Source organism: Pseudopodoces humilis, chromosome 4 (genome assembly GCF_049639895.1).
Source record: "Pseudopodoces humilis isolate 2021_Gansu_Grassland_sample_001 chromosome 4, ASM4963989v1, whole genome shotgun sequence".
Lineage (NCBI taxonomy): Eukaryota > Metazoa > Chordata > Aves > Passeriformes > Paridae > Pseudopodoces > Pseudopodoces humilis.
Genome location: NC_142203.1, coordinates 41874001 through 41890052, shown reverse-complemented (window position 1 = coordinate 41890052; position 16052 = coordinate 41874001). Strand labels below are relative to the sequence as shown.

General features: G+C 39.5%; 1 protein-coding gene across 4 annotated transcripts in view; it reads left to right on the top strand.

Annotated features, from left to right (window-relative positions):
* Positions 1 to 16052, top strand: part of LOC102102498 (transducin-like enhancer protein 4) — a 98205-nt gene that overhangs the window by 38682 nt on the left and 43471 nt on the right. For 3 of the 4 annotated variants that reach the window (XM_005522640.3, XM_014252361.2, XM_014252360.2), the window contains exon 6: positions 263 to 337. The exons of the other annotated variant lie outside the window; for it this stretch is intronic. In XM_005522640.3, coding sequence (XP_005522697.1) covers positions 263 to 337 — 75 coding nt within the window. The remainder of the gene's footprint in view (positions 1 to 262; positions 338 to 16052) is intronic. 4 annotated transcript variants of the gene reach the window in all.

The following is a 16052-nucleotide window of genomic DNA, read 5'->3' as shown; positions in this document are numbered from 1 at the left end:
AGCTTCCCATTTAGCCAGGTTGTGAAATAGTTCTTTGGGAAGTAAAGGTGTAGTTCCCAGCATGTAATGGCATAAAAATAAAAATCTTCCCTTTGCCTATATATTTTTGCTTATCAACATACAATATAACTGTCTGTTAGAGAATAGTTACTTCAGATCCTGCATGTCTTAGAAAAGCAAATAAAAACAGTAGAAGTAAGAATCTGTGCTTAATACTTTAGAAAACAAGTAATTTTATTCTGTTTCTGATCTTCATTTATAGCACCAGCAACAAGTGGTGCAGGCTGTGGAGCGTGCCAAACAAGTGACCATGGCAGAGCTGAACGCAATCATTGGGGTATGTGGTCTTTCCATTTTAGCTCTGAAAGTGTTTGTAAATAGCTTTTCTTTTTCTTTCTCTCTTGCATGAACTAATTTCCATCAGCTGGGCAAAAGTTGTGGGCAATGGTGAAGTTCAGTAGCTTGATCTTCATAAAAGCTGGTTACTACCTGAAGACTTTTGCTTGCACTGTGCCAAGAAGACTAATGGGGTAATTAATGTCTGTGTTGTATCTATTCCCCAAAGCAGGCTCAGTTTTGGTTTTTTTTTTTTTTTGGGTTTTTTTTGTTTGTTTTTTGTTGTTGTTGTTGTTCTTTTTAAGTAACATTGTTTCCTTTGCATACCACCTGCCAGTCTGATTCTGCAGCTGTGGTAACAGGTATCCTTGGTATGATAGACTTTTTTTGCCCATCCCTGCTGCCCATATCTTTTTCTACGTTTTGGTTCAAGATTCTGATTATTAACCACACCTTTTATTTTTACATTTAAAAATAGCTGTTACTTTAAAAAACAAACCCACCCACTGAACCAACCAACCAAAACATGCCCACCAAAACACCCAAACATACCAACAAAAGAAACCAAAATCAACAGCAGAAAAACTCATCAGCACTGTGCCTATAGGTGTCCTGCTCTTAGTCATCTATAAATATAGGTGTGTAGAGCCCCTTTTGTAAAACCTTTACTGACAGTGATATTAGCCCAGTACAGAGATTTTATAGGTGTGGGCAGCCACAGTTTTTGTATTTTATAAATACAAAATGAAGAGACAGGCATAACAATGAAAGCCCTGGCTGTTCACACTACATAAAATAAAGGTGAGAAGTCATAACTTAATAACACATTATTCTCTTGTATAATTATGCAGCTGAAGCAAGCAGTTGTTTTAGTTATTCTAATGAAGACACTACAACTGTACTTCGTATCTTCTGCGTCCTCCCAAATGCTTTTTCTTTTGTGTATAGATTATACATAAAAGTATTTTTCTTTTTTTATTCAGTGTATCAAACACACTTTGAAATGCTAATTATTCCATTTACTTTCATTAAAATTCAAATTGCTGAATGAAGATGTGGATAAGGGTCGCCGAATAATCAATCTGAAGTGAAGATATTGCTTCAATTATGCCTCTGTCTTTTAACAAGGAAATCAGGACTTTCTGATCATTGCTGACAGTAGTTTAGAACAGCGGTCTGATTGGAGCTTGTTTTTAATAGGCTGTTTCTAACTCTATTTTGTATACCTCTGACCACAAGAAAGCACTGGTAGTCAATTAGAAATAATAAATGGAAAAGAGTAACCCTTATTTCCTCTGAAGTGCCTGTTAGAAAGAAGGGGGTGAATCAGAGCGCATCGTGTAGAATCATGAATAACATTTGTTGTATGTCTTTTACGCTCCAGTGGGGAGAGTGGGAAATGAATAATTTCCCAATTAGTTTTCATTACCTAAGCAAAAATATTGCCTTTTATTAACATTCTTTGCATAAAGTAAGTGGCTGAAGGTTGGCTTCTTTGTTAAAGTTTTTATACATGAGTGCTGCATGTGCATTTGTGGCGTGTGTGTCTGCGTGCATGTGTGGTTTTGTGTGTATGTGCACACACATATGCTTCACAGTCTACCTGTGCACGGTTTTGCCATTCACCTTTGTTTGAATTACAGAGACTGCTAAAAAGAATTTGATTAAAGGAAGCAAGTGTAAAGTGTGTGATGTTACAGATACTGGCAATCTCACTAGTTACTTAAATTTATCCTGCTTTCATGAACAACTAAACCACACTAAACAGATAAGACACTTGTCTGGAAGCCTGGCAGTGATTCTGTTGGTCTTCCCCCCACTAGACAAAAGTAAATTTTCTTTTGTCTTCCTGTCTAAGTTTGCATTTTCATGTCAGCTGAAATCCTGTTGTCTCAAACTTCTCTGAACTATCAGACTTCAGGTTTGTGCATTAAAGTTGGCTAGTCCTTGGCTCCCTCACAAGCCTGATATTTACCGTGCTCTGTTGCCTTTCTTCACTCAGCTGTTTTATGTTGACCTAGGAAATACTGTGTGTTCCTCTTTAATTTTAGAAAAAGCAGGAGTAATACGGACTGGAATTGAATACTCATTATGTTTAAAGAGAAGTGATCTCATGCAGTCTTTTGGAGATTAATTTTTTAAAGATGGAACAAACAGGAATGCAAATTATCTAATAAGCTTAAGATCATGTTGCAAGAATCCCACAACAGCGTTATGTCTGCACTTAGAGAGATTTAAAGTATGAAAATGTAGCATGGGGCTAGAAAAGACTTGTCATATTTTGTAAAGTGAATACCAGTAAAAATAAAGAACATAATTGGAAATCATGGCTTTCTTATGTATCTGATTATGTTGTCTTAGGTAGTTTTTCTGTTTAGTAAGTCTGACAGGGTTTGTGTTCTTTTAACCCTGTGGTATTTTCAAAAACTTCCAATGATTGTTTAACCCATTGAGCTGTGCATCAGATAAAAACAGAAGCAGTATTTGAGTTTTTGAAATAAAATTGTAGCTTAAGTCTCTGTTTTGCAGGCATCCTGTTCTGTTGACCTCACTCATGCTAAACTCCCTTGGTTCAAACAGAGCAACTCTGGCTTTGAGTTAAAAGTGCATGCTACCAGAATGGAGTGTGGCACAAGAAAATAATTGAAGGTGCACAGATCATATCTCTCTTTGTGTTTCACATGTACATATTTTTGTATGAATGTGCTCTGATTTAATGGAATCTGATGAAGCACCTTTTAACTTTGCAATATTATTCTATCTTCATTGGTAAATGAACCAAATCACTGATCCATGCAGTTTAAATGCAAAATACTGAAGTGAGCCCGGAACCCAGAGAGACTGCCTGTTCTCCTGACAATAAACTAGTTATGTTTAATGGAATGAAACACTGTTATAATGACTTGTTTCACAGGTCATGTTCAGTTTAAAACTATTGATGGACTCAAACAAGTTAAATATCATCTATCATCTTCTGGAGAGAAGCAGTGAGAAAAACTAAACCAAAACTGGGTTTATCATAAGGATGTTGCAGGAGGACTGTAAATCTGCAGGCATCCAGAGTCTACCTCTGGTGGTTGCCATGGGCAGTGTGGTGTGGCATTCTTCCTAAAGGCAGTCTGTAGTGCTCATCCAGAGATGCTTTCCAGGCTGGGTGTTCCAGGATGAGCAGCGTGATATACCCAGTTGATCTTGTCATGTGTCATGCTGCTGTGTTTTTAGATTAGATAGAATCTGCAAGAACACACTGTTGGAACAGCACACAAATCATAGCCTAAAATCAGTAATATGATCTAATTAGGAATGATGTTTTCATTTCCTGTATTAATAAATTGTTTTGTCTAAATTTCTTAAAATATTGGGTTTTGTTTTCTTTAATGCATTATACTATACAATTGGAACATGCTGTGTGAGTATGGTTACATTTTAATAAGGGAACCAGGGAATTTACTTGTAACTTTTTAAGAATTTTATCTGTTTAAAATAGTTTTTCAACTGCAGTTGCGTAGTAAGGCAGAAATTAAGACTTGTGCGCCTGCTTATCACATGGAGAGAGATAAATGTACCAAAAACTTAAGAACAGGTATGTGATGGTGTTCAAAGAAAATGCAGTTTAGCACAAGAAATGCTGAACCTCAATTTTTAGCAGTGACATTTTAATGATAGGAAGTCTGCAAAATTATTTGCCATCAATTGTGAAGGCAATAACAAGCCTTGGTGGTTTTTCACACCCTCTGTGTTAAGTGCTTTCAGAATGACAGCGTAAACTGTGTTGGAGAACTCCAAGGAAGTAAAACTGATTAAAATGTTCATGCTTGAATGGTGCTGATGGAATAGTTCATTTGGACTTTCTCTACCTCCTGCAGCTCAAGCTGAAATATTAAAATTCAGTGAATTTAAATCTCTCTCCCCTCAGCTCAGGAAAAAAACATTACATTTTAATAGGTTTTAAACTCATAATTCATTGGTTTGGAGCAGCACTATTAAATCTATTTAAATATTATGTGTATTACTAGGGAAATTATTGAAATAATTCTTTTTCTTTACCATTCTACACATCTGAGTGAAAAAAGAATGGCTTTGATTTAATTTTTAAGCATTTTGTTTTATTATGCCACTTTTATTATTTTCTTAAAAAATAAGCAAATGGCAGTTACTGGAAGAAAGGACTCCTTCTGTCTTGTCACATATAATTACTGTGTTAAAATGTTTCTTCTTAAATGCCCTGTTTGTCACAATTTCTACCCTGTGTTTGAGGCCAGTGTGCTTGTTTGACCCATCTCAAAAGGTCTGTAATTTTTGTTTGCTTTCAAGAGAATGATTGTTTTACAGCTGTGGAGAACAACAGCTGTTTAGCAAATAGCACGGAAGCCTTTGAAAGCAGTGTGGTGCAGATGAGTACACACAACTTGAAATGAAGAGTTGGCCTCAGTGCCTGCCATCACTGCCGTGGTGCCTTGTCCAGGGTTGCAGATGCCAAATGCTGCTTAACACGCAGAGGCATCTCCTGCTCTTCTCAGATGGTGGCTTGTTTCTGGCTCATGTGAGTGTGGGCTCTGTGAGGCAGAGTGAGGGTTTTCTGCTTGAACCAGAACACACAGTTCGTGTGGAAAAGTTGTTCCTGCCCAAGAGTGTGCATGCAGAAATGGTGGTGTCAGGGAGGATGGGCGAGGGCAGTTAGAACAAGTGTTTATCAGCTTGGGGACAACAGTCCTTTGTTTCTCCAGCCCTTCTGTATTGCTCATTCAAGGTGTGTTAAGCAGTGGTTGATGGTTAAATTCTATAGAACAAGCTGGTGGTCTGCTGTATATTGTACACAGGTTGTTAAAGTGGGACAGCAGAGGTTGAATTAATAGCTATGTACTTTGAGTTATGTTTATTTGTGTACCCTAAAGAAATGTTGAAATTCATTGCTCCCCATTTAATTACTCTCATTTGCTGATTTTTTACTGGGTGGTGATATGGTCCTGCAAATATTTTGATCCTGCCTGGTGCCTGAAATTGATTTGTAGAAGGCTTTTGGGTGAGCACTTTTGGTTTTGAATTATTCACCTGATCCTTGTTTTTTGGTTGCAAAGAGGTGTTTTTGAGGCATTTGTCGTCTTGTTCCCTTATTCCCATGTGCCAGCCCCAGAGAGAGCCTTGAAGGTGAGGCCTATTTTAAATAAATCTCTTCCGTATGCAGCATCTTCATTTAGAGAAACTGAAAATCATCTTTTTGGGGATTTTTGAGGGAATTAATTGGAATGTAAATAATGTCCAGGTTCAGTATTTCTGAGGATGGATTTTAAATACTGTTGCTACACTTTGAGTGGGCTGGCGCTGTCTTCTGCTTTTTGTCCTATTTTCAGTAGCTCTGTAGCTACTTGAATTTATATTGGTCTATCACTATATGAGCAGTCAGTAGTGTTGCAGTGTGAAGTGCTGACCACTTACAGCATCTCACTGCCAATATGCTGGTGCCAGAGGCCTTTGCTTGTTATGCTTAAGTAAGTGCATATGACATGAGTGTTGTGCCTCACACACTCGATCTTATCAGACAGAAGAGCTGGCTTTGGCCTGCCATGTTTCTCAAGGTTTTACAAACCCTGGTATCCAAGCTATGTGACCACTGTATCTTCTTTGTGTTTTAAATTAGGGTTAATCAGTGCAGATATGAAGAGTACTGTGGAGAATTTTTGTGATATTCTGTAGCATGAACATATGCAATATTTTATTTATGACTTATATCTGTATGGTTTCACTCTGCACACTGTAGAAAGAAGACAATACTGTTCCCAGTGAGGTCTGTGCTCCAGTAAGTGGGAGCTTTTGTCAACCAAATACAGATGTGCTGTGTTCCATCTTGGTCTGTTACATGCTGTGTATTGTCTTTGGTGATAGTCTTATACCAGTTCTCTGGGAAAAAAAAAGAAAAAGTCTATCTGTTTGGTTTTAAAATATTGTGAGGACAGGGATTTTTGAAAACCACTTGATTGTAAAATGAGCATTGTTTGTGTACTCAGTGACAATGCTGTCTATTTAAATCGGTACCCTTATTGTACAGTGTCCTAGTTTAGGGCAAATTAGGAAGGAAAACTCCAAATGGGGATTTCCCCAGGGAAATGCCCCTCCCCACCAACTGGTCCAGGAAAAGAAAAAAAAAAAAAAAATTCCTTGGAGAGAAGTGGAAAAAGCTGTTTATTTAACAGAAATTGAGTAATATTAAATAATAAAACCTCTTGCTGTTCGATGGGATGGCAAATCTAGGAAGAAAAAGTCCTTTTCATGTGGTGTAGCTCGGCTCACTCAGGTTCTTATCAGTCCCTCCGGCGCTGGAAAGTGCCGAGGCCCAGGCCCCGGTGGGCCACAGGCGTGAGTCCTCGGGGTTTGGCTGGGTGCTGTTCAGTCCAGAGCAGGTTTGAACAGATCTAAGAAAATTGGGAGAAAAAACAAAGGTCCAGGGAACTCCTCTGCCTCAGCTAGCTAGAACTAACTAAAAGGCAGAGAGAAGCTCTGTCCCGCTGTCTGTCCGTGCTGCAGACACCACAGTCCAGGAGCGGGATGTGTGGGTGTGATGTTTTTCCCTAACACACTGCGTGCTTCTTCTTCCCCCACTCTTGCTCTCAAAGCCAGTCTTAAAGGTGCAGAACTTAATATATAACATAAACCAGACCACTGGGGATACCAGTATCATAAAGTCGCCCCAGGACATACAGTATGGCCTAAAAACAGGTGCTATTGTACCGTGGTTTCATTCTGCAGGAGTCCTGATACCACACATAAACGAGGTCATACATTTGCCACCTAGACTTCTTCGCAGCCACACTTTATAGGCTGCTGCCCACAGCACTGAATGAGGACTAGGACTGTATTATAGAGTAGATCAGTTAAATGTTTGCATTGCTTCAGGTGGGTACTTCTCAGTACTTCTCATGTCTTCAGTCTTAAATCTAGGACCAGAGCGAGGGCTCTAGTGCTTGACAGGAGCAAAGTACTGCATAAGTAGAGTATTTCCACAGATTAAGTCCATCCATGAAGAAGGAACTTAGGAGGTCTTAAATTCTTACATTGTCTGATATTTTGGTATGTTTGATCTTTATTAGCAAGACAGTTACTTGCTTGTTGCTTGTTGAGTTCTTCACAGTCATGTCCTTGGGTATATGAATGCATCACTGATGAACACTGGTGAACTAGATCAAGGAATGTTTGTGAAACAGGGGAGCGCTGCTTGTACTTTTTAAAGAGGCTAAGGCAAAAAGAAGAAGTGGTCCTTCCACAGTCTTGGGGCTGCAGCTTAAATCCAGGTGATTTGATCCTTGTCAGGACCTTCTTTTATCAAAGCCTCTGTAACTGGGAAACGACACTAAAGCAAAAGAATTCGCTCTAAGTTTCAGTTACCTGGCTAATGGGCATTACATTGAAGAGGCAGACACTGTATCTCACAGTGAAATCTGCTTGGAGAGAGGTAACAGTATCCACGTGTCCTAACACTTGTGGGAAGAGGCTACTCACCTCTGAGAAGAGGAGGCACTACAGTCCTCTGTGCAGGACTGCAGCTGCGCCAGAAATGGCCATCTCTAGAGACACAGAATGGGCTGGAAAGAATGGATCAGCCTGCGCAGCCTTTTATCCCAAGGAAAGACAGCTTGCTGAAATCCAACACTGTGTGTACTTGTGTGCTGTAAGCGTGATGAAACGTGGTGTTAGCACTTAGAGTTAAGGAACCTCTGCTTCTCAATAATGGCTTCGTAGAAATTTGACTTGGTAAGGATCGACTTGATAAGATCCATTAGAGAAATATATCTGTGAGATGCCCAGCATGCATCTATCTTATGCTGGTATTACAGGGCTCTAAAACCATACCTTGTGAGGAATCTTAGAAGTGAATTATGGTTGCCACATTTAAAAGCTCTGGTAATAGAATTGCTTATAGATTTAGCCACTTCAATCTCTCTGTGACCAGTGCCATTGCTTAACTTGTAGCTTTTATTGTTTGATTTGTGATACATCTCAGATGGTAACTTTTTCACTTTTTAGCCCAGGGTTTCAGAAACTTTTTACTGTGGTGACCCTAGAAGATTATTTAGAAGTCTGCTGGGAAAAGCACAGATGTTACTCTCATTTCTAAAGGAAAGGACCAAAATTTATAAGGTCCCAACATACATGCTGTCTTTTTACTGTTAGTCCAGAGGAGAAAAAAAATCTCTTCCCCGTGTCTGTGGATAGGACATTAGTGGAGCATTTGGTAAATAAGGTACCTGAACCAGTGTGTCCCAAACTGTGAATAGTTTGCCATCTGTTTATGCGTAGCAGAAAACAACAATTTGCTGCCATTGTTATTTTTTGCACTGGTCTGTGTGAAAAGGTTTTGAAGCAGAGGTTTGGTATGTCGAGGTGTATATCACACCACTGACACTCCTCATGGCAAGACCTTTAGCTTGCTATTTGTGCTTTCTGCCTTCTCTGTCAGATGTAGATTTTCTTTACCTTAGATAGAAATTGATGGGGGAGAAGGAAGAAGAGAGTTTTAAGTTGTGTGATTTATGTAGTAATTTCTGCTCTTTATTAAATGATAATAGAGAATGACTCTTAAGAGTTTAATTCTCCCTCCCTCCACCTCCAGTGTGAAATGGAGATGCAGTCCTGCAATCAGGAGGAACTACTGAACTCTAATATTCTGTGGGAAGGTGAGCTTAGCCTTTTCCAGGGGACTAGTTTTTTCCCTTTTTAAGATTCTATCCAATTTTTGGCCATGAATCTTTTATTTGTTAGTAGGCTGTATTAATTTTTTGTCCTCTATCTATGCTGTTTCACTGAGTGAAAAATAGTTGAAAGAGTGGAAGGGAGGACAAATGGTGAAACATGTATCCTGACAGATGTTCCCATATATATGATTAAGAACGGAAATGTGCTCTGCATATATTGCCTTTCATTCCACAATATGATTTGGGAGATGACTTTTTGTTCCTAGATCACTTAAAAGATCTTTGAAGCAATTTGTAGAGATGTGATTCTGATGGTTTCTTTGTTATTTATGTAGGAGCTCTAAATGCTTCTCTTCTGATTAATGTCAGCTATTGATTCTTTTCCTTCACCCATAGTTTCCTCAGTAGAAGAAACTATGTAGTAGATTCCTTCTGTGGAATCAGCATCCTCAAAGACAGAAATTGCTGAATCTGAGAGCAAGTAGCATGACATTTGAATCTTCAGGAAAAAACCCAAAAGATATTATTATTATCATTATTATTACTAGTCTGCTCCTTATTCTCTCTCCTTTTTCATCATTTTTCATTCTTTTTCCTAGATTTTTAAGGTCTGTATTCATTCCCTTTTGTGAACAGACACATCCAAATTTTCTAGTAGATCAGTTGCGTCTGAGCATTTAGAGTTCCCACTAATTGCTGATGCATTGCATAGAATCACAGAATTTTTTTTATGCTGGAAAAGACCTACAAGATTATTGAATCCAGCCATTAGACCAACGCCACTATGTTCACGATTAAACCATGTTCTCAGGTGCCACATCCAAAAGTTTTTCTGAGTGCTTCCAGGTATGGTTGTTCCATATGGGCAGCCTGTTCCAATGCATGACCGTGTTTTCAGTGAAGAGATTTTTCCTAATATGCAATCTAAACCTTCCCTGACACAACTTGAGGCCATTTCCTATCACCCAATACCTAGTTGCCAAGGAGAAGAGGCTGACTCCCACTGCACTAGAACTTCTCAGGCTGTTCTAGACAGTGATAACATCTCCTGAGCCTCCTTTCCTCCAGTCCGAACAGCTCCAGCTGCCTTAGCCACCCCTCACAGGACTTTTGTTCCAGACCCTTCACCTACTCTGTTGCCTTTCTGTGGATGCACTCCAGCACTTCAATGTCCTTCCTGAACTGAGGGGCCCAGAATGGGACACAGCACTCCAGGTGTGGCCTCACTAGTGGGAGAATAGGGCAGTGACCCCTCCCCTGGTCCTGCTGGACACACTATTGCTGATAAAGGTCAGGATGCCATTGGCCTTCCCTGGCCACCTGGACACATGTTGGCTCATGTTCAGCTGCTGTCAACCAGCACTCCCAGGTCTTTTTCCACCAGTCGGCTTTCCAGCCACTCTGCCTCCAGCCTGTAGCACCGCACGGGCCTTTCGTGACTTGGTCTTGTTCAGCCTTACATCGTTAGCCTTGGCTTATTGATCCAGTCAAGAACCCTCAGTAGAGCCTTCCTGCCCTCCTGCACAGCGTGGTGTCATCTGCCAGCTGACTGAGGGGACACTCAATCCCCTTGTCCAGACTGCCAGCGAAGATGTTCAGTAGAGCTGTCTCCACCATGGAGCCCTGGGCTGCCAGCTGGTGTAACTCCATTCACCAGTGCTGCGGGCCCAACCAGCCAGTCAGTTTATACCCAGCAAAGAGTGCACTCATCCATACCATGGGGAGCCAGTTTCTCCAAGAGAATGCTATGAAAAAAGGTGTCAAAAACTTTACTAAAGTCCATGTAGACAACATCCACAGGATGTGGAGGATGTGCCTTCATAAACCCATGCTGGCTGGGCCACAATGGCCTCTGACCACTACCTCTCTCACAAATCCTTGTCTGTTCACAAACAGCAGGTCAGTGGGGCACCAGCCCTTGTTGTCTCCCTCATCCCTGGTGTGTCAGGAAATTGTCCTTCAGAAACCTTCTAGACTGTTTCCTCTCTGTTGTGTTGTATTTCCAGCAGACATCTCATGAGGGACTTCAGCTTATGAGAGGGAAGGGCTGTGATTATGAGCATTCTGACAGCTGCTTATACCATATTTCATCTGCCTCTTCATCCTGGTAGTCTATAGCAAGACTCCCACCAGGATATTTCATTTTATTCTGGGCACTGTAGTAAGTTTCAAAATGCTCACTCTCCCTTAGAGGAGTAAGGGTAGTAGTTTGTTCTACTCTACATCAAGACCACTGTTTTTATATGCAAACCCATTATGGTATATATATCCATTCCACTGGAGGAACTGCTATATCACTCTCTTCGTAGGTTGTTTTGCTGTCTTGTATCATAACATCAGAAAAAGTTTTGTTTTTTTTTTAAAATACCTGCCAGCAGAGAGAGAACAGTACAAAGGAGGTGCAAACAGTGCTGATCACATCAAGGGTGTGAACAGCCACAACAGATAAAAATTTGTATCATCTTAAGTACACCCATAACTGTGTGTGCCAAAGAATTGCCTTTGCTGGTTTTCAAACCACTGACATTGATACTGTGTGCTCTAGAGCCATTGTTTTTATGTCTTTGCTTCCTCAACATCCTGGGTTCTGTTTTGTGTGTATGCTATCTTACTAATGATTGACTCTGAGCAACCAGCCACATCACTTAACTAATTTCAAACAAACAGTGAAGCCATTTAATTCAAGATTTTTGAGGTCCTCTCTCAGCAGTGTTGCAGGTACGAGCAGTGAACATGTCTGAAAATATGAAAGTGTCTTTTTGAGACATTAGTTTGTTAACATTAGAAATGTATTCAGGTTAGAGTAGTATGTTCAGGTTGTTTGAGTAATGATTGTGACTTTTCAGGGTCTGTAAGAAGAAAAGTGGTAGATTACTGCAACACAGAGCTGCTTGGAAAGTATCCAGTAAAAACTTGAACCTCTTCCAGGAAAATGGGCTTTGAATGTGCTGACTATAACAAGAGAGCATTCGAAGCTAATTTGTTAGTGGGTTTGTTATCACATTTTACTTAAAAGTTAATCTCTTAAGATGTGTTGGGAAAAGAATTAAGCTAAGCATCAACATTTAGAATGGTGGTTCTAAAAATTAACGTTACTCAGATAAAAACCTTCAGCAAATCCTTTTTACCTCTTTATGTAGATCTCACTTTGGAATTATTTTATTCCTTACTCTAGATGGCCTAGAAGAATATACAGAAAAGAAAATGCCATTAGTAACCGCCAGATGTTATCTTTATTTGACATGTGTTAATGTGTTTTGAAAGCTTTACTTCAGTTTTTACTATTCAGCTGATTTAAATTATTGTCTTCCTAAACTTATTACTAAAAAGAATGCAGTCTTCTTTTTTGGCTTCTTTCTGATTGCTGTGTTTACCCTGTGCTCTTATATTTTGTGTGAGTTGAATGTTCCTTAAAAACATTGCATTCTATTTTGTAATTCCATAGGGTGTATTTCTTGGTAGCTAACTGTTGCTGGTTTTATTTTCAAATAATTCTGGAAAATTTACAGCATCATAAAGTCTGCCTTTCCAAGTTTTCACTTTTTATGCATTAATGGTGAAGATGTATGCTTGACTTTACGCATACTGTAGTCAACTGTGATAGGATTGTCTGAAGTTAACCACATGCTACACATGCTAAGAGTTCATAAATAACATGACCAAAGATAACAAAGAAAAGATGGAGAAGAAAAGGCATTACAGCAACTTCAAAAATAATTATGTGGTTGCTCAGTTGTCTCATTTTCAGACTTTTCTTACAAGTTTTTTAATTGTGTCAGATTTTATGATCTAAATTCATGCTACAGGCAGAAACAAGTGCAAACTTTCTTCCAAAGTAGAATATTTCTTTGTGTAGAGAATAACTATGAGCTGTCTTACTCCTCCTTGATCACTCCAGGAGATGACCTTTTCTTACTACTTTGTAGCACTGATCTGATCCCCAGTGGGCTAAGCAGTTGCCCATTTTTATGTAACTTTCAATTTAAAGAAATAGCTGCCACCTAATGCTCACCAGTGATACCCATAAGCAATGGAAAAACAAAGTCAAGCTGTCATTGTGTCGGTATCTGAATGCGCTAATAGTTTTGAAAAGTTTGGAAATGGCAGTCAGAGATGTCACTTTGTCTTTACCTTCTTAACTAAGCCTATTAGCAAACAGCACTAATTATGTGATTATTTACTTATATTTCCTTTTCTGCTTCTAAATTTTGTGAACAAAAACCTACCCAGTGTTTCACTTGAATTTTCTTTCTTTCTGGTTTTGCACCAGTGCCTCATTTCTGGTATTCAGCATTGCCCCTTGTACTGGAGGAGGTCATAGTCTTTCCTGTAACAATGCAGTCCTAGTCCATGATCCTCCTTCTGTTGATGAAATTTTACTCCCACCCCGTCTAACAGAATGCAACAATATTATCCCTTGCATGGCACAGGCATCTGGGGCTATGCTGGAATCTTGGGTGTTAGCTTAGATTTATTTAACAGTCTTGTTTTCATACCAAAGTATTTCTTTCTGCTGTTACGATGTGACTTAATGACATCAAAATTCTGCTGTGAATGACACTTCGTCACTTCTGAGGCCATGTTCTTACCAGATTTCACGTACCATTACTTTTAATGGAAGAGCTTCGTCTCTTTAGAAAAGTTCTCTATGCCAGGAAGGCTCTGGGTTTGGTTTTTTAATTCCCTGCTCTCTGCAGTTATTTTCAGAGCTCTCTGTAATTCAGATTTGCAGTGAAAACACATTGATTCCTGGCCAAGAGGGACTGGGCCAGCCCAGCTGTTCTGGGTGATCTCAAGCTGCTAGGCTACTTCTCTTAAAGACCATATTATATCTGAGAGTCATTAATGATGTTCAGTACATCCACGTTTCAGTCTGTGCTGTTGTCTTGCTGAGCTACGTCGAGAGATTCCCAACAAAGAGCACTAAAACAGGGTATTACATTCACAGTGCAATTTTCTTCCAGCTCTTTGGAAACCATCCTGTATCAATAGAGGAGGTCATGTAATGCAAATTAGGTAGGTCAGTAGGCAGATCCGTATGGAATGTACAGTAGTGTGTAATTAGTGTTGGTTGACAGTATAATAGTTAACAAAGGGAAAGCTCTCTGTTGATATTCTCAGGCTCTTCTCAAAGTCGTCGTTTTAAACCACTGGCAGATTGAGAGAGAGATCTTCTTGCAGTGGCTTATAGCACATTCTCAAATAGGAATAGGAAATTTCTTTTTCAAAACCAGGTAGCAGAACACAGATCATTTTGTTCATCCCTTTTCTTTTGCTCATACTTCTCCTCCCTCCCCAAGTCAGACATGCCAAATTGTTATAAGGCAGCCCCATTCAAACCCTGAAGCTAAAGAATACACTATTTTCTCTTGCTTTGTTTCATTGTAGTTAATTTAATATTCTGAAGAGTGTTAAGCATACTGCCGTGAGAGCATCATGCAAGCCAAATGTCTTTGATATGTTCTACAAGAAGGAACACCTGCTGGAATGATATGGGCTCACAAACAGGAAAAAGACTTGGTCTTTCCTTCTTCTACTTGGAACAGTGTTCTTTCTGGGTTTTTGTCTGGTTGGTTTTGATTTTGGTGGCTGCTCCCCACCCTCTTATGTATTCTTATTCCCCCACAGCTTTCTTGTAGATTATTGCCCTCCTTTCTCTGTCACTGATCTGGATTAGATGATGTGTTCATGCCACTGCCAGTCTGATTCCACTGCATGAGGTTTATTTCCAAGCAGAAGAGCAGGATATGTACTTTCGGGGTGGGATGTCAAGGCAGGTATGTGTGCAGTGTGCTGCAAGGGTTATCCAGAGTGCTGTGACTTGCAGCCTTTTCCTTTCAGCTCACCCTTACATAAGTAAGGTCTCAAGTCTTAGAAGTTTAAAATGGAATGTTTTTATGCAAAGCAAGTTAAGTTTTTATTTCTTCTTAAGTCCTGTGTGCAGATGTGCACGTGGGAGAGAACAATCCTAGAGGATTTAAGGATATGACTTACCCTGAGCAATAGCTGCTTGAGAATGAAAATTTCAGAGGTAATCTGGTTATTCTATGAGCAGAAGTTAGTTGGATGGCTAGTATGTAAGCCTCAGACCTGAACAGATCTTTCTTGGGATATATTTAACTAAACTTTTTCACCTGTTTGCTTTTTGTTGATGATTTTTCAGGGTTTTTTTTCCTCTGCCTTCCCAACAAATAGCAATAGTCTATCTACACCACAGTGGTTAATATAGCACAGAGCTTGATGCAGCCCTGGTTGAGGTCAAGCACTCCAATTCAAACCTCTCAAGGGCTTTCTCTATGTGTTGCCAGTGTACTGGTAAAAATGACTTTAAACTCTTGTCAGTGCAGTTACTGGTGCATGCATCACAGTCCCACTCAAATAAACCTGTCACAACACAGAGTCAGCAGCTAGAGAAGAGTACAAGGGCAGGCCTCTAGCTTTTCATTCGAGCATCACTAAACGTGCACAGAGTGCCCAATTATTTCAGCATTATTGAGCAAGCCTACAGGAGGACCCAAGCCTTGCTACATTAGATTTTCTTTAGTAATTTGCTCAAGTACCGCTGAGGACACTTAAAGGGCTTAAAACGGTGGCTGCAACCAGTTTCCTTTTCTGGATTGTTAATTCAGGTTTTCTCTTTCAAATTAACTTTCACTGCATGCTGTGCAGTAGCTCTGGGAGAACTGTTTAACACTAATTTTCTCAATTTTCAGCTTTTTTTCATTATATAACTGCTTTTACAGTTACATATGTTTTGATTAGATGTGTACATGATGTTTTTCTACTAGGAAGAGAAAAGCATAATACCTCTGGCAAAAAAATAAACAATTCACCAAAATGGTAACATTCATTTGCTCTCTTTTTTTTATTTTTTCATTTTTGTCATTGTTGTTTTCCAGTTCGGTCTGAATTTTACCAAATATGTTGTGTCCAAACATCTAGACATTATTAAGGCACCAGGATGTTTGTCAGCATTGATATCTTGAATCGATCAGATGCATTGATTGGTCTGATCAGTCACAGCTGATG